Below are 27,979 nucleotides of genomic sequence, written 5' to 3'. Positions count from 1 at the left end.
TTGCATAAATAGATATATCTGTACATTTTAACAAAAATGGGGTTGTATACAAAGTTTTCTAACCTCTGTTTTCCATTTGCCAACTTGTCCTGAAGAACAGTTTGACTTTGGACAGGGAGGGAGGAGGGAGGCCCTGCTCCTAATGGAAACTGATGTGAGCCCTTTGGCTGGAAGTGGGCGGGGCCAGTGGGAGGGCCAATGGGGGATAAGGGTGGGTCTGGGAGGGAAGTTGAGGCCGAACGGTGGAGCACCCAGGCCACGGAGCTTGGACTTGATTCTTTATAATGTCGTTTTCATCATCACCATCATCATTGGGAGTGATTGGAGCTTCTGGAGGGGAGCAGCTGAGTAGAGCTGTGCCTTGGGGACGGGGTCTGGCAGCAGTGTGTGGTCAACTGGAGAGGGCAAGGCTGGAGGGGGTCACTGGTCAGGTTAAGAGCTAGGAAGGGGGACTGCCCCGTGGCCAGGTGGTTAAGTTCGAGCACTCCTGGGTGCGAACATGGCACCGCTCATCAAGCCATGCTGAGGTGGCATCCCACATGCCACAACTAGAAGGACCCACAACTAAAAATATATAGCTATGTACCACGGGGCTTTGGGGAGAAAAAGGAAAAATAAAATCTTGGGAAAAAAAAAAAACCAGAGATAAGAAGGGCCAGATCCAGATCTGCTGCCCAAGGGGGACCAGGTGGGATGGGGTGAAGGGTCAGAGGGGCCTCTGGGAAGAGGTTCCAGAGCGCTCACTGGGTCCTTAAGAACCACAGTCAGTGGGAGCCTCCTGGGCAGGAAGGAGCTCTGTCCAGTGCTGATTTCCAGGCACTTCATCTGTTAGGTCTGAATTAGCCCACTTGCAAGGGAAAGAATGAGGTTAACTTATTCTCTGTCTTTTTTACGTTCCTTCCTTCATCCAGCAAATATTTATTGGAAGCTATGAAGTGTCAAGTGCTGTATTGACAAAAAGAATAGAGCCAACATCTGTGCTTTTTATGTGTTTTTTTGAGGAAGATTAGCCCTGAGCTCACATCCGTGCCCATCTTCCTCTCCTTTATACGTGGGATGCCTGCCACAGCATGGCTTAACAAGCAGTGCCATGTCCGCACTCGGGATCTGAACCAGCGAACACCGGGCCCACGAAGTGGAACTTGCGAACTTAACCACTGCGTCACTGGGCTGGCCCCCAACATCTGTGTTTGAATCACCTCCTCTCCTTAACCAGAGTAACCTTCTTCTCCCCAGGTTCGAAGCTACAAGGGCCTCCTGGATTGTGCCAGGCGGGTGCTGCGAGAGGAGGGTGCACAGGGCTTCTTCAAGGGCCTGTCCCCTAGCCTGCTGAAGGCCGCCCTCTCCACCGGCTTTGTGTTCTTCTGGTATGAGCTCTTCTGTAACCTCTTCCACCACATGAAGAAGGCAGACAGCTAGCCTTGAGGGCGGGAGGGTGGCCTGAGGTCTTGTACCTGAGGCAACCTCCTGAAAGAAGTAAGACTTGATCTCCAGTGTCGTGTTGCACTGAGAGGTGCTGCCTGGTCCATCCCTTCAAGCCAGCCGTCTTGAGCCTGAAGACCCATAGGGAGCAGGGCAGCAGCCTTGATCCCGCCAGCTTGGACGCCACCAGAAGGGCAAGGGCTTTCTCCCCTTCAAGAGCGCGGGGAGAGCACAGGGCCTGGTCTGTGGGGCCCCAGCCGCGCCAGTCGGAGGAGCTTGAAGTTGCTTCTCTGTTTAGCCCACGCTTGCTCTCAGGGCAGCAGCCGCCATCCCGCACTTCTTCGCCCTGTCTGTCCAGAGAACACTCCTGGCTCTGGGTGGGGTGGCAGCTTGAGTGTGAGGCTGGGACCAGGCCTTTGCAGGGGTCTGGTCCCCACACTTGGGCTCTTATTCCTACCGACTTATTGATAGGCATTAAAGCTAAAAGCACATTCGTATCTTACTCCTCCGTCTTCCCTTCCAAATCATATCCCTCCTCACAAAGTATGAGGGAAGGATCCCTGCCTTCCTCCAATTCTATTTTTCTCAGTAGTTGCCTCCCTCAGGCAGCTTTGCTTCTAGCTCTGGGTGCAGAGTCCAGGCTGAATTGGTCACTTTATAAACACCCTGTGCCCAGACCTTTGTGTCTGTAAATTTCCCACTCAGGCTGCTCTCCCCTGGGGCAGGACTGCTCATGGCCGAGAGCCTCTAGGGAAAGCAGAGACCAGCGGCCCCATGGGAAGTGGGGGATGTGCTCGTGGGACATGCTGATGGGTAAAGGCAGCAGCTCTTGTCCCAGTCTACCAGGATCACTCTTTCCCCGGGGGCTGGGTTGGCCCTCCTGGGTTGGGAGGAGCTTGGAGCTGGGCCAGTTGGCATCAGCTGCCCGATCAGGGTGTTCCTCCTCGGCTCAGCATGGTGCTGTGTGTACCCCCTGTAACCGAGGAAGGGCCACGCTCTGAAGAAGCCCGGTGAAGGGATGGTGGAAGGGAGGGGCTGGGCAGACAGCCTAGTGAGGGCACATTTGGCGAGGGCCTTGTGTTATGTCTGGGACCCCAAATCCTGAAGTTTCCCTGCTCTTGGCTGCTGATTGTGAAGGTCCAGGCTATGGCTGGAGGGAACTCTGATACCCACAGAGTTTTGGGCACTCAAGGCCTGGGCTTGAGACTGCTGTGAGGCAGCTGCCTGAATGTATTTTTTATAAAATTCACTTGAAGTAAACTTTTTTCTTGTCATCTCTCCTGCTCATTGCTTTCCATTCTCTTTCTCATCTATTGTCTGACTACTTTGGTGACTTTTTTTTTTTCTTTTTGCTGAGGAAGAGTTACGCTAGCTAACATCTGTTGTCAATCTTCCTTTTTTTTTTTTGAGGAAGATTAGCCCTGAGCTAACGTCTGCCACCAATCCCTCTCTTTTTTGCTGAGGAAGAATGGCTCTGAGCTAACATCCGTGCCCATCTTCCTCTACTTTATATGTGGGACACCTACCACAGCATGGCTTGACAAGCAGTGCTTAGGTCTACACCTGAGATCCGAACCCGCGAACCGCGGGCTCCCGAAGTGGAATGTGCAAACTTAACTACTGTGCCCCAATCTTTGTCTTTTTGCTTGAGGAGGATTCACCCTGAGCTAACATCTGTGCCAGTCTGCCTCTGTTTGGTATGTGGGTTGTGCCACAGCATGGCCACTGACAAATGGTATAGGTCCGTGCCCGGGAACCAAACCCAGGCCACCGAAGTGGAGCCTGCGGAACTCAGGCGGGCCCCACTTTGGCAGCTCTTCTGACAGGAGGAGAGAACTGTGGCACCAGGAAACAGCCTTCTACAATACTTTCTTGTCTAAGTGATGGGAAGGGGCAGCTCTTTTCCAGCCCTTTCTGTATGCCCTTCTGCAACCCAGGGACAACCTCAGGGATGGCCCTGTCTGGGCTGCTGGGCCCACCCCTCTCCCCCCGCCCTGGCCAAGAAAGACCCGGCCAGGGGCTTGCTCAACTTAAGGGTCACTCCCAACACCTCGCAGGGCAACTGGGACCCTCTCTCTTGGTCTGGCCCATTGATTTCAACTTATTTTACCAGTATCGTTTGTACTTAGAGTAGGAGAGCGGGTTAGTGGGGCTCGATCCAGCCCTTACAGCCTCCCACCTCCCCCTCCCCCGCTTCTCCTCTACTTGGGGGGGGGTGGGAGTGGGGGTCACGCGGACACCACATGTGAAGTCCTGCCCCTCCAGCCATCTCTCCTCACCCCACCCCGCCCGGTGCGGACCACGCCCTCCGCAGGCTTCTCCCACGCTGAGTGTCCCCTTCTGACCCAGTTTTAACCTGAGCCTCTGGCGTGGAGGCGTGGTGGGGGCGTGCCACTGCTTAAAATTGAGGGCTTGAGTGGGCAGAGGAGCAGGTCCGGCCTAGCGCCCAGGAACCGTTGTGGTCCTGGACAAGACCCAGGGCAAACTGGGTGAGGAGAGGACAGGGCCGGCGAGGGCAGCGTCGCCGGGGCCCCGGCAGGTGGCGCTGGCGAGGCCCGCCCCCGAGCCCTGCCCCACGCCCGCTTGCCCGGCCCCGCCCCGGCGCCGCGCTAGGAAATGACCTAAGCCGTGGCGAGGCGCGGCCGGCGGCACCAGCAGCGCCGCGGACGCGGGGCGCGCGCACTATGCCTGCCGAGCGGCCTCCGGGCACGCGGGCACGGCGCTGGCCCGGCAGGTGGGTGTCGGCGCTCACGCCGCCTCTCCCGCCCCGGGGACCCTGGACGGCGGGCTCCGCCGCGGGCCCTGCGCCGCAGGGAAGGGCGTTCCGGGCTTAGGGATGCTGCCCGGGTCTGGAGACGCCCAAGGTCGTCTCCTTTGACCAGGGGGGAGGCGCCGAGTCCGGAGAGGGGACTCTAACGGGGACTGCCTCTGGGGGACGCGTCTTCCCGCTCCCTCTTTAAGAGGAAGGATCCCGAACGAAGCTCAGGAATTGGGAGTCCTGAGTGGGCAGTGCCAGGTTCCTGCCGCTCCGGAGGCCAGTTTAACCAGTCCGTCCCGGGGAGAAGCTGGCCAGCACAGGGGAAGTTCGGGCTCGACCGTCAGTCGAGCGGCGGAGGCGGCTTCTGCACCACTCACGCGGGCTGGCCCCTGCCGACCCCAGGGCCGGAGGGCTGGGTTTTGTGGACTGCGAAGGATTTTGACTGAGGCTGAGGGGGACGGTTTGGGAGAGGGGCTTGGAACCCTGCTGAGACAGAGCTGTCCGCAGCTTAGAGCCCCCAGCCTTTTCACTCGCCGGGAATCGTGCTGAGCCAGCAGCTTCCAGGACGGTTTATATAGCTAGGGCAAGCGTCTAATATCCACCTATCTACACCCCTAGGTCAGCGCACCCCACCCTGCCCTTGGTATCAGCTGAGAATAACTCTGTCTCGTGTTAGGACACGCGCATTCACTCTTCATTTCTTTACTCTCGTGTAATCGCAGAAGCTACAGGGGTTCCTAAACTGAGCAGCATGTGCCTGGCTGATGCCCAGTCTCCACCAGAAGCCAAGCTTGGTGGGCTCTCAGCTAACCACCGAATGCCGTGAACCTCCCAGGAGCCCCTGTCCCAAGCGCGGGCCAGCCCCACCCAAGGCCTGCAGGACCCATGCTGCACACCTGAGTCTTCTCCCTTCACCTCTCCTCTTCCAGGTGCCGTCATTAGTCCCACCCCAGTAAAGAGCTACTGGGGCTGGGTGGTCATGGGGGAGCCTGGTAGAGAGGAGTATAAAATCCAGTGTTTTGATGCAGAGACCCAGCAACTGCTGAAGACAGCACTCAAAGGTGAGCATGGGGAGCGCTCCTGAGCCTGGGTCCAGAGCTGCAGGGAAGGGGCCAAGGGGGCCAAGGGGACGGGACTGGAGGACTGAGCCCTAGCCCGGGAATGCCCAGCCCTCCCTTTGCTTTCAGAGGAGTCAGCAACATAACTCGAACAGGAAGAAAGCTACACTTAGGCCAGTATTTGGGAGTATGAATCATAGAGTCACGTCTCAGACTGTAAAGACTTTTTTTTTTTTTTTGAGGAAGATTAGCCCTGAGCTAACATCTGCTGCCAATCCTCCTCTTTTTGCTGGGGAAGACTGGCCCTGAGCTAACCCTGAGCTAACATCCGTGCCCATCTTCCTCTACTTTATATGTGGGACGCCTGCCGCAGCATGGCTTGCCAAGTGGTGCCATGTCTGCACTCGGGATCCGAACTGGCAAACCCTGGGCCGCTAAAGTGAAACGTGCGCACTTAACCGCTGAGCCACTGGGCCAGCCACTGTAAGGACTTTTTTTAAAGCTTAAGTACCCATAAAGGGGTAGGGCCCAGAGAACACAGTTCCTGCCCCTTAAGTCCTTACATTCGACCTGGTTTCTGCGTTGCTGCAGCCAGCTCTCTTGAATATGCAGAGCTGCCTGACTTGGGACAGAAGATGGAGTGTTCTGCTTGGCAGAAGAGATGTAGTAATTGTCCTGGACTGATGCCCTCCTGCAGCACTCAGGAGTTTGACTCAGCTGACAAATAGCAACGGCCATCATGTGCCAAGTGGGCCTGTGGGGGAGGCTCACTCTTGTCAGGGGTACTTGTGTATTTATTATAAGAATACTTTTTTCTGTAAAATTGCTGTCAAAGACACTGTTATTTGGTGCTCCTTCCTCAACCTAGTGCCAGGAAAATATGTGTCCTAAAAAACGAGCATTCTTACTTTGATTAGTCTCTAACAGCCACATAACCCTCCCCTTTTCCTCTGATTGGGCCACCAGGAGGCTCAGAGCTAGAGCTGCTCCTATGCGTGGTTACTGTCCTCCTTCCCTGTTTTCCGGTCTCTTTCAATATAAGCGTATAATGGGAGTGCTCTTTGCTCTTTTGTAAACATCTCAAATCCTTCTTAGAAGCAGGTAGAGGCAAAAGGGAGAAACAGCTCTAGACTCCCTATCTTTACTACCCTAGATCCAGGTGCCGTGGACTTGGAGAAAGTGGCCAATCTGATTGTGGACCATTCTCTGCAGGACAGTGTGTTCAGCAAAGAAGCAGGACGAATGTGCTACGCCATCATTCAGGTTGGGTGGGGTCGGTAAAGAGGGGAGATGCTTTGAGGAAGGTGCTTCAAGAGTGGGCAGAAGGCCTGGCCAGCAGGGCAGAGATGCAAAGGGGTTCTCTCAGAGGCAGAGAAAGGAGCAGGACAGGCAGGCCTTCAGCTGTGGAAGCTTGGGTGCGGCTGCAGTGGCACCATCTGGTGCCACTCACCATCCTTTCCCTGACTCACAGGCAGAGAGCAAGCAAGCAGGCCAGAGTGTCTTCCGGCGTGGACTCCTCAACCGGTTGCAACAAGAGTACCAGACTCGGGAGCAGCTGCGAGCCCGCTCCCTGCAGGGTTGGGTCTGCTATGTCACCTTTATCTGCAACATCTTTGACTACCTGAGGGTGAGGCCCCAGCAGCCACCTCATGCAGCAGGATGGCCTGTCCCCCACGGCCACTAAGCCGGTGCCCTGGCCCCTGCTCTCCCCCCACAGGTGAACAACATGCCCATGATGGCCCTGGTGAACCCCGTCTATGACTGCCTCTTCCGTCTGGCCCAGCCTGACAGTCTGAGCAAGGAGGAGGAGGTGGGTGGCCCTGGCACAGAAGGCTGTGGAAGTGGGCAGTCTTTGGCTCAGCTCAGAATGCCAGCACTGTCCATGGAGGCTTTCCAGGGCATCACTTCCTGGGGCAGGAGCCTGGTGGGGGCATTTAAAGCCTGTCAGTTGCAGGACAAGTGGCAAGGTCTGGAATTTATCCAGAACAGAGAGCAGCCAAAAGCTACTGGCTCAGAGGCTTCCGTCCCAGCAGGAAAGCCAACCTATGAGAGGATACATCTGTGCATACAGAGGGTCTAGAAAACAAACCAGGCACAGAATGTGGAGGAGGTAGAAAAGTAGGGTTAAGGGCCAGCCCTGGTGGCTTAGTGGTTAAGTTCACATGCTCTGCTTCAGCAGCCCAGATTCAGTTCCTGGGCGCAGACCTGCACCACTCGCCAGTGGCCATGCTGTGGCGGTAGCCCACATATAAAATAGAGGAAGATATGGCAACAGATGGTAGCTCAGGGTGAAATCTTCCTCAGCAAAAAAAAGTAGAGTAAAGCAGCACAGTTTGGAGACAGGGCCTGAGTCCAGCCTGGCCCAGATGAGAGACCTTAGGCAAGTCCCCAAACTTCTCTCATGTTAAGATGTGGATAATACCCCCTGGGTGGCATGAGGATGAAGTGGGGAAATGTGTGTACAGGGCCAAGCACAGTGACTGGCAAGCAGCAAGCACTCAGTAAATGGCTGCTCTGTGTGATAGGCTGGCCCTGCCTGGGGTCACCTCCCACTGCCCCCTGCAGGTGGACTGCCTGGTGCTGCAGCTGCACCGGGTCGGGGAGCAGCTGGAGAAGATGAACAGGCAGCGCATGGATGAGCTCTTTGTCCTGATCCGGGATGGCTTCCTGCTCCCAACTGGCCTCAGCTCCCTGGCCCAGCTGCTGCTGTTGGAGATCATTGAGTTCCGGGCAGCTGGCTGGAAAACGACCCCAGCAGCCCACAAGTATTACTACAGTGAGGTCTCTGATTAGGCCTCCAGATCAGGCTTCCTCACCAGCAGCACTGGCCTTTCTTCTACCCACCTCCCAACCTGGAAGTGGAGTCTTTGCCTCTCCCAAAGACTTTTTCCCTTCCAGACTTTCAACAGCTCCCAAGATGTTTCCCACTTACACACTGGTCCTGCCCTGAGCACTTTCCTCTCCCCCATTCATGGATTAGGGAAGACACCAAACGGACCTGTCCCCACAGTCCCATCAGCCTCTCTCCCCCATCACCTTCCACCTAGGCAGAGAAGGGCAACTCCTAACAACCGGTGCACTGTGTAAACACTGGTACAACAGCTAGTTCCGTGCCTCCGTTTCCCATCTGTAAAATGGGTACCCATAGCCACTGGTGGGATGCACTGGGATGTCAAGGGGCAGAAGCAGAGCATACGTCACACCAGGAACTGCTTTTTATACATTTTGTACAAGGACTACTTTGAAAATAAGCATATTTCCTCCAGTTGGTTTCAATGAATGGCAGTACCACATCACATGCTATACTATTCAAGGTGAGACTTTTCTAATAAACCTTTTCTGATACTAAAACCGCTTCCTTTCCTAGCATCCAAAGGTCCACTCCACGCTGAGGGAAGAGATGGCTGGATGGGCCCTAAGTTTCCTGGGGGAAATCCAAGTTGATGTGTTCCTTCTTTGCAAGGAGACAGGGGAGGGAGAGCAAGTTCTAGCCCCAAAGAAAGAAGGACTAACAAGCAATAAACATGCTGCTCCATCCTTTCTGTGAGGCCTGCCTGCCCCAGAAAAGGAACTACAGCCTTAACCCACAGGTAATTTTCAACATGGCAGTGGCTCACATTGTTTCTTGCAGCCGAGCGCCCTGGGCTCCTCCTAGAGCCTCTACCCTCCCTCTACCACCAGCGGTAGTGGGCCAGGGCGCGGTTGGCCTCAGCCATCTTGTGCATGTCGTGCTTCCTCTTGATCACAGGGCCCTGGTTGTGAAAAGCCTCCAGCAGCTCATGCGACAGCTTCTCTGGCATCAGCATCCGCCGGTGCTTCTTCTCCCTGCACTCAGTAATCATCCACTTCATGGCCAGGAAGCGACGACGCCGGTCACCTAGTGGCACAGGGACCTGGGGAAGATAGGATGTGGGCACAGTGGTCCAAGAAGTTGCCAGCGCTGCAGTCTCCTTCCTCCCTGAGCTCTAAGGAGTAGCCACAGGTTCCCTCTGGGTCAGCCCTGGCAAGGCTCCTGAGGAGAGAGGCCTGTCTATTCCTCTCTGAGCTTCCTTCACCCCTGGGTGACTTCAGTGTAGCAGATATTAATGAGCAAATACTCATTTAGCACTGACCTCTTTCACTTCGAGGTGGAAGCTCAGCCAAGTTGATACAGGCACCAATTGGGAAAAACCCGTCAGCCGGGGTGATTTAGCTAACTCAGATAATGGGGGCCAAAAAACAAGACGCTCTTGTCCAAGAATCATTTGCTGGGCCCCCACTATGTGCCAGGTACCATGCTAGACCCTAGAGACACAGACATTAATAAAAAAGTCACTAATTTTATGAAGTTTACATTGAAAAAAGAGAAGACGAGAACATCCACTTATGACAATGAAGTATAACTAAATGCTATGATAGAGACGCCAAGTTCAGTTCAACAAATAGTGCTGAAGCATCAGTTACAGGTCAAGTGCTACACTTGACACTGGTGTATAAAGATGAGGTGTAAACGTAGTCCCTCACCATGAGAAGCTTACAGTTTAGAACGCAGGATGCTAGACAAAAGGGGGGTGGGGCAGGCTTCCAGAAGAGGTCATTTGGCTATTACTTTGCTTGCTTTCTTTTCCATCTTCTGCCTGTGGTTTTTATACTCGGGCTCAGAGGAGCAGATCCTGACAGCCCCTGGTCCCTAGAAAGCTATCAATCTTGGCCTAACTCTGGGCCCTCCTATCCCCAAGGACCCCCACATCTTGTTTCACATGTGGGCAGCCCTGCTTCCAGGCCCTGACCACTCACCTGATAGAAATGGCCACCCCTGAGGATGGGTACCAGCCCAATCACAGGCTCACAGTTTTTCAGGGCTTGGTGGAAGATGGTATAGGGGTTGCGTTCAATGGTTGCCTGTTCCTCTGCAGAGGCAGCATGGTACTTCTCAAACTGCTTCCTTTTCACAGCTTCCAGAGTCTGCAAAGATATACAGTCAAAGAGGCTACCCCAGGCTCCCTAAAGGGTTTACCTGGCTGAGCTAGTATCCTGCCCTCTACTTCCATCATCTCATTCTTCTATAGCTCTGCAGCTCCTCACTCAGCACTTCTAAAACAAAGTTCTTAAGTGCCTCCCTTAAGTACCTTTCTTGGACTAGGACAGAAAGAGTGGGCTAAGATTTGTGATGTGGGGGTGGAATGGCAGTTGTTGACTCCCGCAGGACTTCATTAAAGCCTCCACCTCCACACATACATACAGTAAAGTTAATTTCAATGACAGGTATATGAATCCATTCTTTTTTATGCTAAACTGAAAGAGCCAAGTACCAAGCTATAGGGAAGAGAAAGATGACAGGTACCGTTTACCTGTGTCATGAGGGATCTGGCCAATACTTTGTTTCCTCCTTTCATCATCATGTTGGTGAATTTACTTCAAGAAGAAAAACAAAATGTTTAGCTTTCCAAGGCTGTATCACGGAATCCTTACTGTAGACCCTCCCCGGTATAGCCCTAGTCTGTGGAACAAGTGTTTGTTTCCATCTAACCTGATCACGGGGTCTTCAAACACAGAGCATGTTTTCGTCGCTGGGGCGGCTTTGATAAGCTGAGTCTTCCTGAGCTCCCGCTCATAGTTCTCCTCCTCAGTCAGCTCGGCCAAGGGCTTGCGGTAATACTCCTTGTCAATATGGGGGTCTTTGTATTCAGGACCATAGCGGCTCCACCTCACCTGGGTTAGCCTGGGAGGAGAAAGAGGTGGGCAAAAGCCGACTCCATCAGTGAAAAGGCTTGACTTCACAATAGGCGTGTCTGCCAACCCGCCCACGAGTGAGAGCGGCCCAGGGACTGCTAGCCAAACCTGAACCGCAATCAATAATTCTGGCTCTTGTCCCAAGAGGTAGGAGGACCTCCCCCAAACAGGCGAGGAAAGTCTCCTCGTCAAGCGCCAACGGTAAGGACAGGCTCCTGACCCTCAGGATAGGCGCCCCGCTTATGCGTCTCTCTCCGCATCTCCCAACAGAGAAAATCCCAGCTCTGAGCTCTTTCACGAGACCGCACTTGCAGCTCCGAGTTCGAATCCCCGCGGGCGGGGGGGCAATCACTAAACCTTCAGACAGGTCCAAAGTCACGCAGCTAGTGTAAGAAGTTTGGACTGAGACATCCCGGCCCCATGCTCTCTCCAGCTCCCCGCACGGCTCGTCTGTGGCCTCTTTCCTTCCCCACAGGTATCCCCGTGAAGAGCCAAGCGGCCCCCCAGCTGCCCGCCGCCCTCTCACCCTGGAAGCCGCAGGACAGCGTTCCGCAAACCCAGCGCCAGGCCCGACCACGCTCTCGCAGCCTTCACCGCGGGGGCAGCCATCTTGGCTGGCCACGAGGACCCCACAAGGACTGCCCTCGGCGTGCCTGCGTGCCTGAGCGAGTGACGGAAGACAGGGAAAAGGCTCCACGGGGTCCTAAATCTGTGCATCACCCATTTAATCTGGGCGTTAAGAGTCTCTCACTCCGAGGCCCAAAGGGAAGAGTAAAAAGAAACATTCGTCCCCCCCATTTTCCGTCGCAGTCCGGCGCGACCCTCGGTGGCAGCGCTCGCTCCTCTCAGGCCCCCATGCAGGCTCCGCCCCGGCTCGTCTCTTGCAGGTTCTCGCGAGGTTTGAGGCGGCGGGGCCGGCCCGGGCGGCTGCAATATGGCGGAGGCGGAAGGGGAGAGTCTGGAGTCCTGGCTGAGTGAGTAGCCGCGGCCGCTTCTGCCTGCTCTCGAGCCGCCGAGCTGCCCCTCTCCTCACCCATAGGCCCCCTCCCTGGGCGCCTTGACGGCGCCGCCTTGCAGCCCGCTTCTGTGCTTCCCCCCGGCGCGAGCATTCCATGATCACGCCCCTTCCCCAGCAGGGCGCCCTGGCCCCCGCCCGGCCCCGCTCCCTGTCCTGCGGCGCGTCCGCCCGCTTCCGCGCTCCGCGGCGCGAGCTCGGGTCTTGTCCGGGCCCCGCGGGCTCCGGAAAGCGACAGCCCAGTACTGCCGGCTGACATGCATCGGCGCTTTGGGGGAGATTGTGCTGAGGCCGCGCGCGGCTGTGCCTCCGGGACCCCTGCGCCTCAGTCCCTGACGAAGGGAAAAGCTCCGGATTTGGGCTGACGCTCCGGGAGCGGCGCTTGCCGCTGAGTGTACACACACAGCTTCAGAACTGTGGCCATGTATTCGAGAAGTGACTGCTTCGCGCAGGCAGAATGTTCGAAGTGAGAATAATCTAAAGAGAGAGAGAGAGAAAGAACAGAGCTCTGCCTTTTTCCTGCGGTGACCAAAGCATGGTGACACCTCTGTTGGGGACCCTCCTCCCCGCGCTCGGGCACACACACACGCACTGGAACATCTTAACGAGCCATTCGTCGGTAACCTACTCTGAGCAAAGCTGAGGAGCACAGCCTGACGCTGTGGTTATAGCGGCCTCTTGCTATAACTGCTAATTCATATTGCTATTAAGGGAAATATGGGTTAACCTTGTTAGGTAGTACACTGCTGAAGGGTTAATCAGTTAACTTTCCCATGAGCTAGTGGAGGTCCCTGGAGGCCTCTTTAAGTGAAGACAGAATTGGACAGGGTAATAAAACAGGTTGGATGCCTAGATATTGCCTCGCGCAGAGATCTCTTATTTACTAGAGCCTTCAGGCTCTTGGAGGTGATGGACGTTTAAAATCTTCCAATTGTCTGACCTTTCTTGGTTGAACTTTGGTTATATTTGCAAAATCTGCAGTTGCAGACAGGTCACAAAGCCTTCTGTATATATGGAACTGTTCTCCAAGGAGCTCAAAGTGTTCTAAAGACTTTCATTTAACTCATTTATCAAGAGTCCTAGTGAAGTAGGTACTACTGTCACAATTTCACAAAAAGAGGATAGCCTGACTAATCAAACCACTTGCCCAGAGCCACTCAACTGGATGTAAGCACACTGGAATTGCTTCAATTCACAGATAGTAATGGAGACATCGGAGTAATTTACATGACCTCAACTAAATTTAATAGGCTAGTTTTAGACTTATATTTTGCTTTTTTTTCCTGCTGTTTCTCCCCAAATCTCCCCAGTACACAGTTGCATATTTTAGTAGTGAGTCCTAGTTGTGGCATGTGGGACGCCGCTTCAGCATGGCCTGACGAGCAGTGCCATGTCTGCGCCCAGGATTCCAACCAGTGAAACCCTGGGCCACCAAAGCTGAGCACAAGAACTTCACCATTCGGCCACAGACCAGCTTCTAGAGTTGTATTCTGAAATAGAAGAGGGACAGACCTGTTTCTGAGGGCGAGTGGAGATGGCGAGGGGGGATGGAATGGTGTCTGTTTGCGACTAGAGCTGAGACCGGCCTTCGACTCTTTCCCATTGGAGTGACATATGGGGCAGTGTTAAGATTCCTTCCATTCTTGGGGCCGGCCCGTGGCCGAGCAGTTAAGTTCGCGTGCTCCACCTCCGACCCTGGGCGTGGACCTAGCGCCACTCATCAAGTCACGCTGAGGCACGTCCTACAAAGTAGAACCAGAAGGACCTACAACTAGAATACACAACTATGTACTGGGGGGCTTTAGGGAGAAGAAGAAGAAAAATAAAAAATAGAAGATTGGCAACAGATGTTAGCTCGGGTGCCAATCTTTAAAAAAAAAAAGATTCCTTCCATTCTGATCCTCTGTTCAGCTTCACAGTTCTTAAAACTTACTGGTGTGAACTGTACCAGTTGAATGGACCAGTGCTTGGGGTTCAGCACCATCAGCACCGTCTAGGTCCTTGTCACTCCCTGCTTTGCCAGAATTATTGCGGATGCCTCTGCCTGGCCCAGTGTCTCAAGTCTCTCCCCACCGCCCCTCAGTCCATTCTGCATTCGGCTCCCAGCGGAACGTTTCTGTTTAGTCATCCCACTGCTGCACACCTACTGCCGCCTCTTTGTGGCTTCCTGATACTCCTCCTTGCTTTGATCAGTTGGATGTTCTTGTCCCACCAACACACATTGCTCTCCTTATCTGGAATCCCTGTTCCCCTTTGCTCAACTAAATGTTTTAAAACACATCCCAGATTCTCCTCCCCTACGAACCATCTCTCAGTGACTTCAGCCTTCTCTCAAGTCCTGTCATTACCACAGTCAGTCAGTATTTAATGAATACCTGCTGTGTGAGGTGTTCTGAAGATTAAGAAGTTCAAGCAGTCTTTGCCTTCAGTTTGATGAAGCTGTTGCTGGAGTAGGTAAAACATTCCTAAATAAAAAGAGAAAGATACAAGGCAAGAGCCATAAATGCTAAAATACAATTTCTTCAGGAAATTGGGAATAGGTGGAGTGGAAGATGATTCTCTCAATGAGGAGACAGCATTCAAGCTAGGCCTTAAAGAATGGAGAAAATTGCCTGAGAAAACACCAGATGGTGATACAGAGGGAGCAAACCTGGCGTGGGGCACATGTGTTTGGCTGGTTCAAGCAGGGAGTTCCTGTAGGAGTGTAGTGAGAAAAAAAAGCTGGGAAGTTAGAACCAAATTCTGGAAAGGCTTGAATTCCAGCCCAAGAAGGTTAAATTTCTACAGTTCTCGGGTTGCCATTCCTACTGAACCTGGTGGAATCAGTGTTTTAGGAGGATTGAAATGGAGGTATTATATAGGATGGATTGGAGCAGAAGTTCTGGAAGCAGGTGAGAAGTAAGGAGGTGGGCTGGGGGCAGGGATTAGAAGGGAAGGGAGAGATTTTAAAAGATTGAGAAGGAAGGGAGTACAGACTGATGGGAATAAGTGAAGAGACAAAGGAGTCAATGATGGGGGTTCAAATCTGGGTGCCTGGGGGTGGGGACAAAGGGAGCCGTTGAGTGGTGGCACCATTTATAGAAATAGGGAAGTCAGGAAAGAGAAGTGATGGATTTTGTTTTTAGATGCTTTTCTGTACCAGATTAGCACTTGTTAATTACACGCTGTCTTGGTTTTTGTTCTGGTTATTTCTCATGTGTTGCACCAGAAGAGCTTAACCTCCTCAAGGGTAAGATCTGAGTTTTGTCTGTTTTTTTTGGTCCCTCCAGGACCTAGCATGCCGTGCACTTAATTTTCTATGGGTGCTTAACAAACGCTTGCTGATTGACTAAGTCTCTCGATTCAAGAACCTAGCATCGAAGGTTGACTCTTGACTCTTTTTCAATCCTATGTCCTTTTTTTTTTTTTTTTTGAGGGAGATTAGCCCTGCGCTAACTGCTGCCAATCCTCCTCTTTTTGCTGGGGAAGACTGGCCCTGAGCTAACATCCATGCTCATCTTCCTCCACTTTATATGTGGGACGCCTACCACAGCATGGCTTGCCAAGTGGTGCCATGTCCGCAGCCGGGATCCGAACCGGTGAACCCCGGGCCGCCGAAGCAGAACGTGCGAACTTAACTGCTGCGCCACCTGGGCGGGCCCCCTATATTCTTGCCTCTGCTTATTTCTAAGTCATTTGCTACATTGAACTTGCAGTCTCTGGGATGTCTGACCCATGTTGGGATGGGATAATCATTGCTGCTATTTCCATTCCTACTTGACCTTTTGAGGTCCCACAATAGTCAAGGCTAGAGATGGAATTAAGCTGAAAGTGAGAGAAGGAGATCTAGAGGCACAGACGCAAAAGAGAATGAGGCTTTCAGCAGGGACCTGAAAATAGAAACCTTGAGTCAGAGTAGAGCCCAGGGGGCAGTTCTAGAAGGCAGGGTCTGCAGGGAGGCTCTCCTGTCACCGTTGTGCCAGGTGAGAAGAATGTCGAGTGGGTGGAACATTGTGTGCATCTGCTGGAGGAGGCAGTTGGCAGATGGAGAGATCAACTCACCCAGAATTATCCCCAGAGGTTTCTTTTAGTTCTTGTGGGTGATCAAGGTCTGCTTTCTGAGTCAGCTGGAGAGCTGGAGGAGATGCTCAGAGTGGGACCCACCATTGCTGAAACCAGGGCTTTTTGTGCCCATGTGTAGGCACAGGGCTCTCGGCAGATTTGCAGTAGAAAGTCTATTAAGGTGAAAGGATGTGGGATTCTAGAGAAGTTGAACACAAGTGAAAAGTAAGTGGGCGTATTCTTGGAAGTAGAGATGCTATAGGTATTATAGCAGGCCCAGGAGGAATACGTTGTTTGGTGAATGCCCATTGCTTATGTACGAGTCGGGAAAGGAAGGGGTCCATGTTGTCCTCTCTATTTGTAAGATGCTCTTCCAGTTGTGAACAGTAGAAGTGAGTGGACTGCTTTTTCTTATACCATGAGGTGTGTGATTCTTCTCAAAATGATAACATTGATGAGAATGGGTATGGCTCCTCAGAACATCTTATTTTTGTATCCTATAGCCTCTTGAAGTCATGTGAGAACTTTAAGCATCTCAAATGATAGGAATTAGTAACAAAGCCATGGTAACACCTGAGAAGATTTCAGACAACTGGTGGGAGACACTTGGTGCCCCTCTGGAAGGTGACAGCTAGTAGGTCACTGTGGTAATAAATCGCCACTCTTTTTTTGTGTGAGGAAGATTGGCCCTGAGCTAACATCTGTTGCCAATCTTCCTCTCTTTGCTTGAGGAAGATTATCGCTGAGCTAACATCTGTGCCAGTCGTCCTCTGTTTTGTGTGGGATGCCTCCACAGTGTGGTTTGACAAGCAGTGCTAGATCCATGCCTGGGATCTGAACCTGCGCACCCGGGGCTGCTGAAGCGGAGCACACAAACTTAACCACTATGCCACCGGGCTGGCCCTCTATAAGTAGCCACTCTTGATAGAATTAATCTTCCTTCCCTTCAATCTTGACATTTTTAAGGGCCTGCTAATTCTCTTTTCAAGACTGAGGATGGACATCTCTCCTTTCTTCCAAATGCGAACCTAAACCATCAGAATCTTCTTGCAGCCAGAGCAGAAACACTGCCAGGCAGGCGCAGGGTCTCCTTGAGTTCTGCATGCCTTCCCTCTGCCTTGGGGTGGCATCTGCTGACCTTTTGTGCCTCAGAGCCCAGTTGGGGCTGTTGGTTTGGGAGTCCCTGTTAGGATTTGATTGTGGAGCTAGTGATTTTTAATGTTAGGAAAAAAGGAACTTAAGAAAACACAGTCATGAGAAATCAGAATTCAGGAACTTCTAATAGCACCCCTTGTTGGGAGGGGGTTTTTCAAGGCTCTGTCACTCTGCTTTTGGACCTCATGGGAATCTGCAGGAGGAGCCTGGGTGTTTAAAAAGGATATACGCCTTCAGCTTTCCATTTGTCTTCTGAACCTGAAGCCCTAAATTTAGCAAACAGCTTGAGAATGCTTTCTGGAAGAGACAGACTCCAAGATCTGAATCAGATGGGAACACAGTCAACCCCCCTCAGCAGGGGCCATCCTCTGTCAGCACGAGTTCTGAGGGCAACAGAGAAAAGAGGACCCACGCCAAGTATTAGGAGACCTGGCAGCTGGATTTTAAACCCTCAGTGACCTCTGAGACCTCTCCAACAGACAGCACAAGGATTGGTACTTAGCGGGGGTTCCCTCAGTGTTGTTAGCTTCACTTAACGTGATGAGCATTGTGTGCAATTAAAAAAACATTTAAAGCGTTAAGGAAGGGTGTGTAGGAAATATGCATGTTTTGTAAGTATGTATATTTTATCAAGTATCACCTACCTTCAATTTCTCCAGGAAACACTGCTTGATCATCCCTACTTGCTTAACACTTACCTTGTTTTTATATAGCTGCAGTTATCTATATTTATTTCTTATACTAAACCTTTTATATAGGTATATCTGTTTGGATATTTTAGTTATTTGTGTTTGTGCTGTCAATCCTGATCTACTCTAAGCTCTCTGAGGCTGGGGATTTGTTTTCTGTTTTGTTTGTAACTTTCAAAATACTGGACAGAAAGTGTAGTATTTGTATTTGACTTGCTGCCTGCCTGAACTATTGAGGCTTCTCTATTAGAGAAGAAATTTGGAAACGAGCTTACCTTCACATCAGTGCCGAAAAATTGTCAAGAAAACCTTCCATTGTGTCCTCCTTGCTCTTTATAATTGTCTTTTTCTTTGTTCTGTCCCAAGATAAAGCCACCAATCCTTCCAACCGCCAGGAGGACTGGGAATACATAATTGGCTTCTGTGATCAGATCAACAAAGAGCTTGAAGGGTGAGTCCCAAAGCTATTAGCGGGCAGGTGAGAGATAGTTTTCGAAAAGTCGAAAACTGTGGCCAAGGAGGGCTAGCCAGATGGCCCCAGGGTCAGTGTCCTGAAAGTGTGGTCTGCTTATCTCCCAGGCCACAGATCGCTGTCCGACTGCTGGCCCATAAGATCCAGTCTCCGCAGGAATGGGAGGCAGTCCAGGCCCTGACGGTAGGTCTTTCATTCTGACAGTGGATCTTCATGAACCCAGGCCTTTCCTCATGCCCACACTGAGTTCCCTGAGCTTCTCAGGGCTCACACCCTAAGCCAGCTGAAAGTCCTTGAAACAAACAAGATATACTTGGAACATGTTCAGACAAATGTTCCACAACTGTGTGTACCCTTGTGCCAGGCCCTGATGCTTCAAAGACGGCTGAAGTGCAGTCCCTGCCAGCATGGCGAGTCTAACGCGTTCTGTAGCTAAAAATAATGCCGGTTCCTGGTGAAGGCATCACACCTACAGGCGGATCTTAGTGTTTATTCAGATTAAGAGGATTCAAGACGTGGAGCCTTGTGTAGCGCTTAGGCACCTCCAGGCTCTCCCCTAAACCAGAGCACCTGCCAAGGTCAGGCTTACCAGGTTTCTCCCCTGACTTTACTGGGGTCCTGGAAAGATGGAAGAGAGGAAATGATCATGGAAAAGGCACGTAGGTGACCCACCTGTGTGCCTCTGTCCTCTTCATCGTAGAGCAAAGGTCTTGAAACAGTGGTTCTCAACTGGGGGCGGTTTTGCCCCCTAGGGGACGTTTGGCAATGTCTGGAGACACTTGGTCGTCACACATCAGAGAGTACAACTGGCATCTAGTGGGTAGAGGCCAGAGGTATTGCTAAACATCCTATAATGCACAGGACAGGCTTCCACAACAAAGAATAACTGGCCCAAAATGTCAGTAGTGGCGCAGTTGAAAACCCTGCTTTAGAAAGACAGAAGCCGAGAGGGAGCACTGGGGTGGTATGCTCCTTGGCATGAACTGCGGGCGCCAGGGGCCACAGGCAGCACAGGAGAACTTAACGTGGTTTTACGGGCCCCAGAAGGAAGACAGGTGGGAGCAGGGAGAGGGAAAGGTCATGTCATCTATAATGAAGAAAACAGAATTTAAATTTCATCTCCCACCTCCCCAAGATGCTGATCAGCTTGTGGAAAGAACCCTCGACCCTGAGTCAGAGAAACTTTATATCTCTGGGTTTCAGTTTCCTCACCTGTAAAATACGAGGGCAGAATCTTGTAGCAAGGCACCTTCCAGGACTGACCTTGCATCTGTCTTGGTACCTGGGTCTCAGTGTTTCTTACTTTAGTTTCTGCTGAGCTTCTCCAGAAGAGGTTTGCAATTTGAGGGACACGGGAGTTAGTGATCCTGTTGCCCTGGTGTTCCCTGGGGCACTGCACACGACTTCTGATCTGTTCTTCCTTGGGTGAATAATTTGTTCAGCGGTATCTATGCAGGTGTCCAGCTGAGTGCCAGGTCCCACCCAGAGCCCCTGACACTGAGCGCCTCTCCTTTGTGTGGCTACAGGTGCTGGAGGCGTGTATGAAGAACTGTGGGAGGAGGTTTCATAATGAAGTGGGAAAGTTCCGGTTTTTGAATGAGTTAATCAAAGTCGTCTCTCCAAAGGTCAGTCACTGGCAGTCTCCTCATTTCTAGGAACTTTCGTGTTCCTTCCCCTCTCCCATCTTACTGGCTTTCACTGCACAACCAGCATTTCCACGGATCTGAGTTTCTCTGTGTCCTGTCCTTAGAGAGCTAGGTCCTGAGGGTAGCAGAATGACCATCCAGGCCGCAGGGACAGGCAGCCCTCTCTGACAGGCCCCCAGCCTAAATGTGGCAGGTGATGCAGCAGCAGCTGTATGTGTGTCCAGGGGGACATGCCTGCGTAGTGTGGACTTCTGGGCTCCTAGTGACAGCAGTCACTTTTCTTTGGCCTGTCTCATGTGGATACAAGGAGTTGGCCTCCCTCCTTACTCAGCTTCTCAGCTTCTATTGCCGTGCTTAAACTCTGGGCACCCACCTAAAGCAGAGGGAACAATTTTTCATACTAAAGACATTCTCGTTAACTCTTTCAAGGTAAAATGCAGTTGTGTTTCTGACAGACTGTGCATGGCAATGCAGCTCTCAGCCTCCTGCCTACCCTCAGACTGTGTCCCAGTTGGGTACAGCTATGCCACATGCAGTCGTCGTCATGGTGTGTCCCCCCACCCCCGTCCTCTCCCAGTGCATCTCACACACATCTAACACCTGATGGTCTGGAGTAAGCTTGAGGACTGTAGCTAATTAGTGACCACTTCATTGCTATGAAGAGAGCCTTCCTACTGTCTCTGCCTCCAGAATGCAGTTACTAGGTTTTCCTTTTGCCTCTTAGTACCTGGGGGACAGGGTGTCTGAGAAAGTGAAGACCAAGGTTATCGAGCTCCTTTACAGCTGGACCTTGGCTCTGCCAGAAGAATCAAAGATCAAGGATGCCTACCACATGTTGAAGAGACAGGGTATGTGCTACCTTCTCTCAGCCTCAAAGCAGCGCGAAGGCTGGCCAAGGCCAGGAAGAACGAGGGGGGTGTCTGCTGTCTCCGGGCTACCTCCCTTCCTCCTTCTCAAAGACAATGGGAAGGGCTTGGCTGGGGTTTGATGGCTTGAGGTGTGCGCAGCCTGCTGTCCCTGCCCTGCCTTTGCAGGTCCTCATCACAGGGATGTGCCCCCTTGCTGGGCACTGTGTGAGGAAGGGCAACAAGATGACCTCAGCCTGAGCAAATGCTCTCCCCCTTGTGTCCCCTTTCAGGCATAGTGCAGTCTGACCCACTCATCCCTGTGGACAGGACACTGATCCCTTCTCCACCGCCTCGTCCCAAAAACCCTGTTTTTGATGATGAGGAGAAATCCAAGGTAAAGCGCATCCCTGCCTGCGGTGTCCTCAGATGAGGTGTGGGCTCGCTCAGAGCTACAGGGAGTTCCAGTCTCTGTGGTCTCCATGGCTGGGGTACTGCCTTTCCCTTCACTGTTGATACCCTCCTCTTCCAGCTTTTAGCCAAGTTGTTGAAAAGCAAAAACCCAGATGACCTGCAAGAGGCCAACAAGCTCATCAAGTCCATGGTGAAAGAAGTGAGTGGGCCCTGGGCCTTGGGGTGTGGGGTGGAGGAGCCTGTGACCACAGAGCAGAGGTCCCTTCTCCCGTGTCAGGCCTGTTGTTAGCCCCCACCGCCGCGCCTGGAGATGCTAGAGAATGGAAGGAGAAGCGTTGGAGCTTCTGAGGAAGAATGGAACAGAGGAGCAAGAGTAGATGGGGCCAGGTTTGGGTGTGGGGGGGCTGCTATTTTAGAAGAAAAACTGTGGATTGAGTCTGAGGCTTGTGGTTCCCAAGAACCATGCATTGAAAGGAGCTTCCTTTAAATGGAAGGAAGCATCTACTCATGTTCTCTAGTAAAGTGTGATCCTTGCCTTGCAGGATTCTAAGGAGTCAGTGGGACGAGTCTTGTTGAGCTCTTTCTCCTTGATCCTCTTTGATGCAGGATGAGGCGCGAATCCAGAAGGTAACCAAGCGTCTACACACTTTAGAGGAAGTTAATAACAATGTAAAGCTGCTCAATGAGATGCTGCTTCATTACAGCAAAGAGGATTCTTCAGAAGCAGATAAGGAGCTCATGAAGGTAGGCCCACCTCTAGGAGGGGAGCTGGGCTCCAGGAAGGGGAGCCGGCCTTTGCCAAGTCCCCGCCCTAAGACACTGCCACCCACCCGGTTCCTTAACTTATTAATCAGCATAGCAGCCAGGTAGAGAGGGGGTGGCACCCTCATTTTACACATGAGCTATGGCTACCTCACCCGGGGCGTAAGAGCTGCGTGGACACCCAAGTCTGTGTGACTCTGCAGACCCACCCTCGGGCTCGCTCCTGCTCTGTGCCTTGCCTTCTGCCTCGGGGACATTGGGCAGAGAGGTTCACTGTGTGCACCTGATACTGCACTCAGTCCTCGGTCACATAGATACTCTGAATTCTAAGCACGTGCCAGCCTGGGAGGCAGAAAGGGATGTACTTTCCCTCATCTTTCTTGGTGACTTATCTGCCTAGGCAGACATCTTGGGTGACACAGTGTGGTGGAGGCTGGCAACAGGAAGACATGTACTCTGAGCCCAGCTCTGCCAGTAATTGTGGAATCATAGGAGAGCCCTGTGATTTTCCGGGCATGGATGGTGAATTAGATGATCTCCAAGGGCCTTTGTCGCTCTGATGTTCATGTCTGAGTCTCTTTCAGGAGCTGTTTGATCGGTGTGAGAACAAGAGGCGGACGTTATTCAAACTAGCCAGTGAGACAGAGGACAATGACAATAGTTTGGGTGAGGGAAAAGTAAAGAGTAGTTGACAAAGGTGTGATCGGGGGAGTTGTCATGGCCAGGAGTGAGAAGTCTCCTTTCTGCTCTAGGGGACATCCTGCAGGCCAGTGACAACCTCTCCCGGGTCATCAACTCTTATAAAACAATCGTTGAAGGGCAGGTCATCAATGGTGAGGTGGCTACGTCAGCCTTGCCTGACTCTGAAGGTAAAATGTTCCAGTTCCCCATTCTGAACCCTTCCAGACCAGCCCCAGTCCCCATCACCAAGCCATGGGTGCACGTTGACCAGTGTGTCATCCCTCAGGGCCCGAGGACTCTAAGCCATTCCAAGCAGTCTTTCAGCTTCCCAGAGGCCAGCAGATGCGGATGGGGTTTTTCTGCTTGTTTTTCAGTGTTCCCCTGGCACAAATGCCCTTGGATTACGTCAGAGGCTGTGCTCAGGGTCTGTCTCCTACTGTGCAGCCAGCCCCTAGAGTGGCCCCTAATTATTCCTGTCCCCATCCAGGAAACAACCACTCCAGTAACCAAGGCACTCTCATTGACCTTGCTGAGTTGGAGGCACCAAGCAGCTCGTCCCCAGTGTTGGCGCCTGCGCCCCCCTCCTCTGGCATCCCTATCCTCCCTCCACCCCCACAGACCTCGGGACCTGGGCGCAGCCAGTCCTCCAGCCAGGGTGAGGCCCCCCCCGGGCCCAACAGCACAAGCAGTGCCCTCTGTCTGCTGGATGAGGAGCTGCTCTGCTTGGGTACGTCCCAGAGGGAGGCCTTACAGGGTTCCTGGTGGGGCCGGTAGAGAAAGGCGTGCGGAATCGGGCGGAGGGCCGAGACGTGGAGAGTCAAACTCAGTGTCCCTCAGGCTGCCAGGGGAGTCTGCACACAGACTCCAGGTGGACACGGTGGACCAAGTGTCTTGCTCTGCTGCCCTCTCCTCTGGAGGGCCTCCCTCTGAATATAAGGACTGAAGAGGATCCATTCCCCTCTGGAGCTGCCTGGGAACACCTTCTCCCCACTCCGTCACCCCTTGATGCCACTTCTGTCATGTGACCCTTCCTCAGGCGAGGTGGGGCTGGGGCTGCCCCAGCCCAGAGCCTCTTCTCATCGTGGTCATCTTCTCTGTTGTCAGGCCTCACTGACCCAGCCCCCAGTGCTCCGCCCAGAGAGTCAGCTGGAAACAGCCAGTGGCCCCTGTTCCAGGTACGGGCACAGGTGACACCACTGAAGTGCTCGACAGCCTTCATATAATAATCCTCCTCTTTCCGGCTAGTCCTCAGCTGCAGTTAGCTAGAGCCCACAGTCCTAACCCTGGGGCCCTGCCCTGGGTGGGGCTGGGAACAGGGATCACATCCCAGGGCTTTCTCTGGCCCTCCTCAGAGGGCTGTTAGTCCACTGGGGTTGCGTTAGGGCCCCCAGCCTAGGGGGACAAGGGGTGGAGAGCTAAAACCCTTTGCTGCATGCACCAGACCCTCCGCAGCCTTTGCTCACTCATGCTTTCCATTCCCAATAGAATGAACAGTCGGACCTGGACTTCTTTGGCCCCAAACCTGGGACTGCTGCCTGTAGCCCCTCAGACGGGCCTCTCCTCCAGCCCTCAGCAGCCCCTGCAGGCAACTCCCAGGCTCCACTGCCACCCTCCTTCCCAGCTCCTGTGGTCCCAGCCAGTGTTCCTGCCCCCAAAGCCGGCTCCTTCTTCCCTACTGGCTTGGCCCCAGCTTCGGCCCCAAAGGCTGAGGCCACAGTGCCCGGGCACCATGCCTCAGCTTTGGGCAATAGCACCCTGCACCAGCTGGATGCCCTCGATCAGCTTCTGGAAGAGGCCAAAGTGTAATGAGTGGGAGAGAGGTGGGGTTAGGGTGGGTCTGGGTTGGGCTCGGGCCCATGCAGAACCAGAGGCAGCTCCAGAGGGGTTGGGGATGTTCCTTCTTTTTTTATGATTTTATTTATTTTTTAAAATTTTTCCTTCTTCTCCCCAAAGCCCCCCGGTACATAGTTGTATATTTTGGTTGTGGGTCTTTCTGGTTGTGGCATGTGGTACGCTGTCTCAGCATGGCTTGATAAGCAGTGCTAGGTCCACACCCAGGATCCAAACTGGTGAAACCCTGGGCTGCCAAAGCAGAGCACGCGAACTTAACCACTGGGCCCCCATGTTCCCTTTTGATCTGATCTGTCAGGCTGGAATTTAGAAGCTAGGGAGTGCGTAAGAGCCAGCTCTGGCCTGGGGGGCCTTTGCGAAGGGTTGACCCAGCAGCCCTGTCTGGTCTCTGACTTGCCTTGTATTCCTTTCCTGCCTCCAAGGACCTCAGGCCTGGCGAAACCCATCTCCTCCAACTTCTTCCCTGGGGCTGCCACCTCCTCTCTTATCTCCACCACCACCCCAGCTAGGCCTCTCCTCCCCTTCTCCACGGGGCCTGGCAGCCCTCTCTTCCAGCCACCTGCCTTCCAGTCCCAGGGCAGCCCCATGAAGGGGCCTGAGCTCTCCTTGGCCAGTGTGCACGTCCCCCTGGAATCTATCAAGCCTAGTAGGTGTTGGAGGCTTGGGGTGGGAGGAGAGGTGGGGCCCACAGCTTGCAGCATTGTGGGGAGTGTGAGAAGGGTGGGTGGGTACAGGCTTTTCTTGCCTGGGTCCCTAGAGCCAAAGGTGACCTACTTTCCTGCTGTCTCAGCCTCTGCTTTTTGCCAGTGCACTCTGGGGAGGTTCTGACAGACTCCTGCAGGGAGCCTCATCACCACAGGGTCGCCCTGCTCTCCCTCGGCTGTGGCAGACACCCCCAGCACTCATGTGGGTATCTCTCCTTCCACACCCACATGCTGCCTTCTTACAGGCAGTGCCCTTCCTGTGACAGCCTATGATAAAAACGGCTTCCGCATCCTCTTCCACTTTGCCAAGGAGTGTCCACCAGGACGGCCCGACGTGCTGGTGGTGGTAGTGTCCATGCTGAATACAGCTCCCTTGCCTATCAAGAGCATCGTGCTGCAGGCCGCAGTGCCCAAGGTATCCCGGGCTTCTAGAGGCAGAAATTACCTTTATCTTGAACCCACTGTGTCGAGGGCCTCTGTGGCCAGCAGGTGGTAGTATGTCTGTCCACTGTGACTATCCTGGGTTCCATCTTAGGCGGGTACCTGCCATCTCTCTTCAGAGAAGCTTCTCTCTGTCTTTAGTCAATGAAGGTGAAGTTGCAGCCACCGTCTGGGACAGAACTCTCTCCATTTAGCCCCATCCAGCCACCTGCAGCCATCACCCAGGTCATGTTGCTGGCCAATCCACTGAAGGTGAGCTAGAACCGGGGGTCCAGCCTGAAGCCCTGGTTGCCCCAGTATTAGGACCTCGAGACGAGCCTGAAGCCACCTCCCAACCTGAAGTGTCATGATACTGCAGCGTTAACCCGCGTCCCTTCCCTATCTTGGTTCAGGGGCTGAGCGAGAATGGGGTGGTGGGAGCAGGGCCTATTCCTTAGCACAGAAAGGGCCCCAAGGGTAGCGGAGAAAAGGACGTCTCACACACTGTCCCTCTGTCACAGGAGAAAGCAAGGCTTCGGTATAGGCTGACCTTCGCCCTGGGGGAGCAGCTGAGCACGGAGGTGGGTGAGGTGGACCAGTTCCCGCCTGTGGAGCAGTGGGGGAACCTATGACTGCAGAGGATGCTGTCATCTCCACTTCGACACCCTCGCAGGCTGCCCTGAGACGGGAGGGCTCTCCGGGTCCAGACTTTCTCCGTGTCCCAACTGCAGTGCTTAGAGCTTTGATATGGAACAGGGGTCCTGGGCATTGCTGCTGGGAGCCGAGCTGCTGCTGCGATGATCTCTCCTCCTTTGGCCCCCTAAAAGGACCTGTTTTTATCTAACTGTGTGACTTGAAGTCGCCATGTACTTTCGGGTGGGGAGTGGCCCCAGATTCTTCTGCACTACTGCCCTGGGAACGTGGACTCGAGACTGGAGTAGGTTTTTCCCCTTGTTCTGGCATCCCCTGATGCCACAAGAGGGGAGGTCTCTAAAGAGAGACTCGTGGCCCTCCCTTAAGGACCACATCCTCACCCCTCAGAGGCCTCAGCCCCCCAGTGCTACTCTGTGCTTCCCCTGCTGGCAGGCTCCTGCTCCCACCTCCAGGGAGGTGGGCAAAGTGCAGCGGTCCCAAATGGCCCTGGGCACAGAGTAAGGAGTTGGTGTCCTGCTCACTCTCCAGCCCTGCCTTCCGTGGACAGCGTCATCCTGGAATGGCCAATGGATGATGAGTTGTGGGCTTGTCCCTGGTGGTAGCAGGCTGTGTCCTATGGACATCTCAGCATAGGATGTGGAACTCAGCCTTTTAGAAACAGAACTTGGCCTCATGGCAGCCTAAACTAGGGATAGGAAAGAAAACAGAAGAGAACCAGTGTTTCCCCTTTTTTGGAAGCAGGTACTCAGAGCTTTCTGGGAAAAGTGTGCCTCCTGCCGTGGGAATAGGCCATCCTACTCACTACCTCTTGCTTGGCATGAAATAAACTGCTCTCCTGCCCTTCACGTCTCTGAAGGGGAGGACAACTCCCACCACCTTCCATGTCCTCCTGCTTTGGCCTCCCCCCTCCTCCCACCAGATGGCCTGTGTTGTGGCATAAGGTCGGGAACAGGGGCAGGGTCAGGCATATTGCACTAGACTTATGTCCTTACCTGCTGCCCAGAAACCCTGCCTGTCCCAGCTGCTGATGGGCACTGTCAGCGAGATGTTGGGTCTGGAGGTGGTGAGATTAGGGACCATGCTTGAATCGAGTCACCAGACCCTATTGCTTCCACAGTGCTCAGCCCCAGCTGGCTTGTCCCGGCTGCTCCATCCACTAGATGCAACTGGGCCAAGGACTCCAGGCCTCCCAGGGCCACAGCAAAGTGAGAACACTCAGCAGGGGAAAGAGCACACAGCTCACCTGAGCTCGGGGACGGGCTCAGCCCTCTCCAGGGAAAGGTGGCACAAACCGTGTTCCCTGATCCCTCCCTACTTGTGCCAGGCTTCCTTACTCCATCAAGAGGTCATCTCCCCTTGTCCCATCTTTAGCAAGCAGGTTTCACTGCTTCATCAGGACAGGTCAAAAGTGAATTGATTTCACTACTTAAGGAATAAATCCAAGCATTTTCCAGAGACCGGCTGCCGCGGCCCTGGAAAGGTCCGTGGGATTACTGTATGGAAATGCACCTTTATAATAAGCTTTAGACATGAAAATTATTTATGAGTGTTATTCATTACTATTGAGTCACTGCTTTGTGACAAATAGCTGTACTGGATATACCAACTCTGCTGCCCTTGTTTTGCTGCATGTTAAATAAAACCATTTTTGCCCTACTTGGAATCCTAATATAGACAGCA

The 27,979-nt window shown here is 53.2% G+C and overlaps 4 protein-coding genes across 19 annotated transcripts in view; 3 read left to right on the top strand and 1 right to left on the bottom strand.

Annotated features, from left to right (window-relative positions):
* Positions 1-2,700, top strand: part of SLC25A19 (solute carrier family 25 member 19) — a 36,017-nt gene extending 33,317 nt beyond the window's left edge. For all 10 annotated transcript variants that reach the window (XM_070483609.1, XM_070483611.1, XM_014839802.3 and 7 more), the window contains one exon: positions 1,237-2,700. In XM_070483609.1, coding sequence (XP_070339710.1) covers positions 1,237-1,419 — 183 coding nt within the window. In that variant the 3' untranslated portion in view covers positions 1,420-2,700. The remainder of the gene's footprint in view (positions 1-1,236) is intronic.
* A 1,307-nt stretch (positions 2,701-4,007) lies between these two features.
* On the top strand, positions 4,008-8,589 carry MIF4GD (MIF4G domain containing). 3 transcript variants are annotated; one of them, XM_014839816.3, is made up of 6 exons: positions 4,008-4,156; positions 5,110-5,241; positions 6,392-6,501; positions 6,710-6,865; positions 6,956-7,048; positions 7,804-8,589. In XM_014839816.3, the coding sequence occupies exons 2-6, from the start codon at positions 5,160-5,162 to the stop codon at positions 8,029-8,031; spliced, it is 669 nt and encodes a 222-aa protein (XP_014695302.1). In that variant the 5' UTR covers positions 4,008-4,156; positions 5,110-5,159; the 3' UTR covers positions 8,032-8,589. The 3 variants fall into 3 exon arrangements, with proteins under 3 accessions (XP_014695302.1, XP_070339717.1, XP_070339716.1); XM_070483616.1 differs by having other exon boundaries at positions 7,764-8,589; XM_070483615.1 differs by having other exon boundaries at positions 4,152-4,798; positions 4,903-5,241.
* On the bottom strand, positions 8,436-11,891 carry MRPS7 (mitochondrial ribosomal protein S7). The gene is made up of 5 exons (XM_014839813.3): positions 11,477-11,891; positions 10,748-10,939; positions 10,569-10,632; positions 10,015-10,182; positions 8,436-9,131 (listed from the first exon to the last, which is right to left on the bottom strand). The coding sequence occupies exons 1-5, from the start codon at positions 11,665-11,667 to the stop codon at positions 8,910-8,912; spliced, it is 837 nt and encodes a 278-aa protein (XP_014695299.1). The 5' UTR covers positions 11,668-11,891; the 3' UTR covers positions 8,436-8,909.
* Positions 11,771-27,955, top strand: GGA3 (golgi associated, gamma adaptin ear containing, ARF binding protein 3). Of its 5 annotated transcripts, none has more exons than XR_011493939.1 (18): positions 11,818-11,924; positions 15,174-15,194; positions 18,217-18,301; positions 18,430-18,505; positions 19,849-19,947; positions 20,693-20,816; positions 21,107-21,210; positions 21,346-21,426; positions 21,834-21,971; positions 22,574-22,655; positions 22,742-22,858; positions 23,158-23,397; positions 23,775-23,845; positions 24,156-24,472; positions 24,944-25,167; positions 25,312-25,640; positions 25,808-25,918; positions 26,167-27,955. XR_011493939.1 is itself a non-coding variant. In XM_070483608.1 (18 exons), exons 1-18 carry the CDS (start codon positions 11,885-11,887, stop codon positions 26,275-26,277), a joined length of 2,211 nt encoding a protein of 736 aa, XP_070339709.1. In that variant the 5' UTR covers positions 11,841-11,884; the 3' UTR covers positions 26,278-27,955. The 5 variants fall into 5 exon arrangements, 2 of the variants coding, with proteins under 2 accessions (XP_014695275.3, XP_070339709.1); XM_070483608.1 differs by having other exon boundaries at positions 11,841-11,924; positions 25,471-25,640; XM_014839789.3 differs by lacking the exon at positions 15,174-15,194 and having other exon boundaries at positions 11,775-11,924; positions 25,471-25,640.
* The last annotated feature ends 24 nt before the right edge of the window (positions 27,956-27,979 follow it).

This window comes from Equus asinus, chromosome 13 (genome assembly GCF_041296235.1).
Source record: "Equus asinus isolate D_3611 breed Donkey chromosome 13, EquAss-T2T_v2, whole genome shotgun sequence".
Lineage (NCBI taxonomy): Eukaryota > Metazoa > Chordata > Mammalia > Perissodactyla > Equidae > Equus > Equus asinus.
The sequence above is the reverse complement of the archived record's forward strand: the minus strand, read 5'-3'. Positions and strand labels throughout refer to the sequence as shown.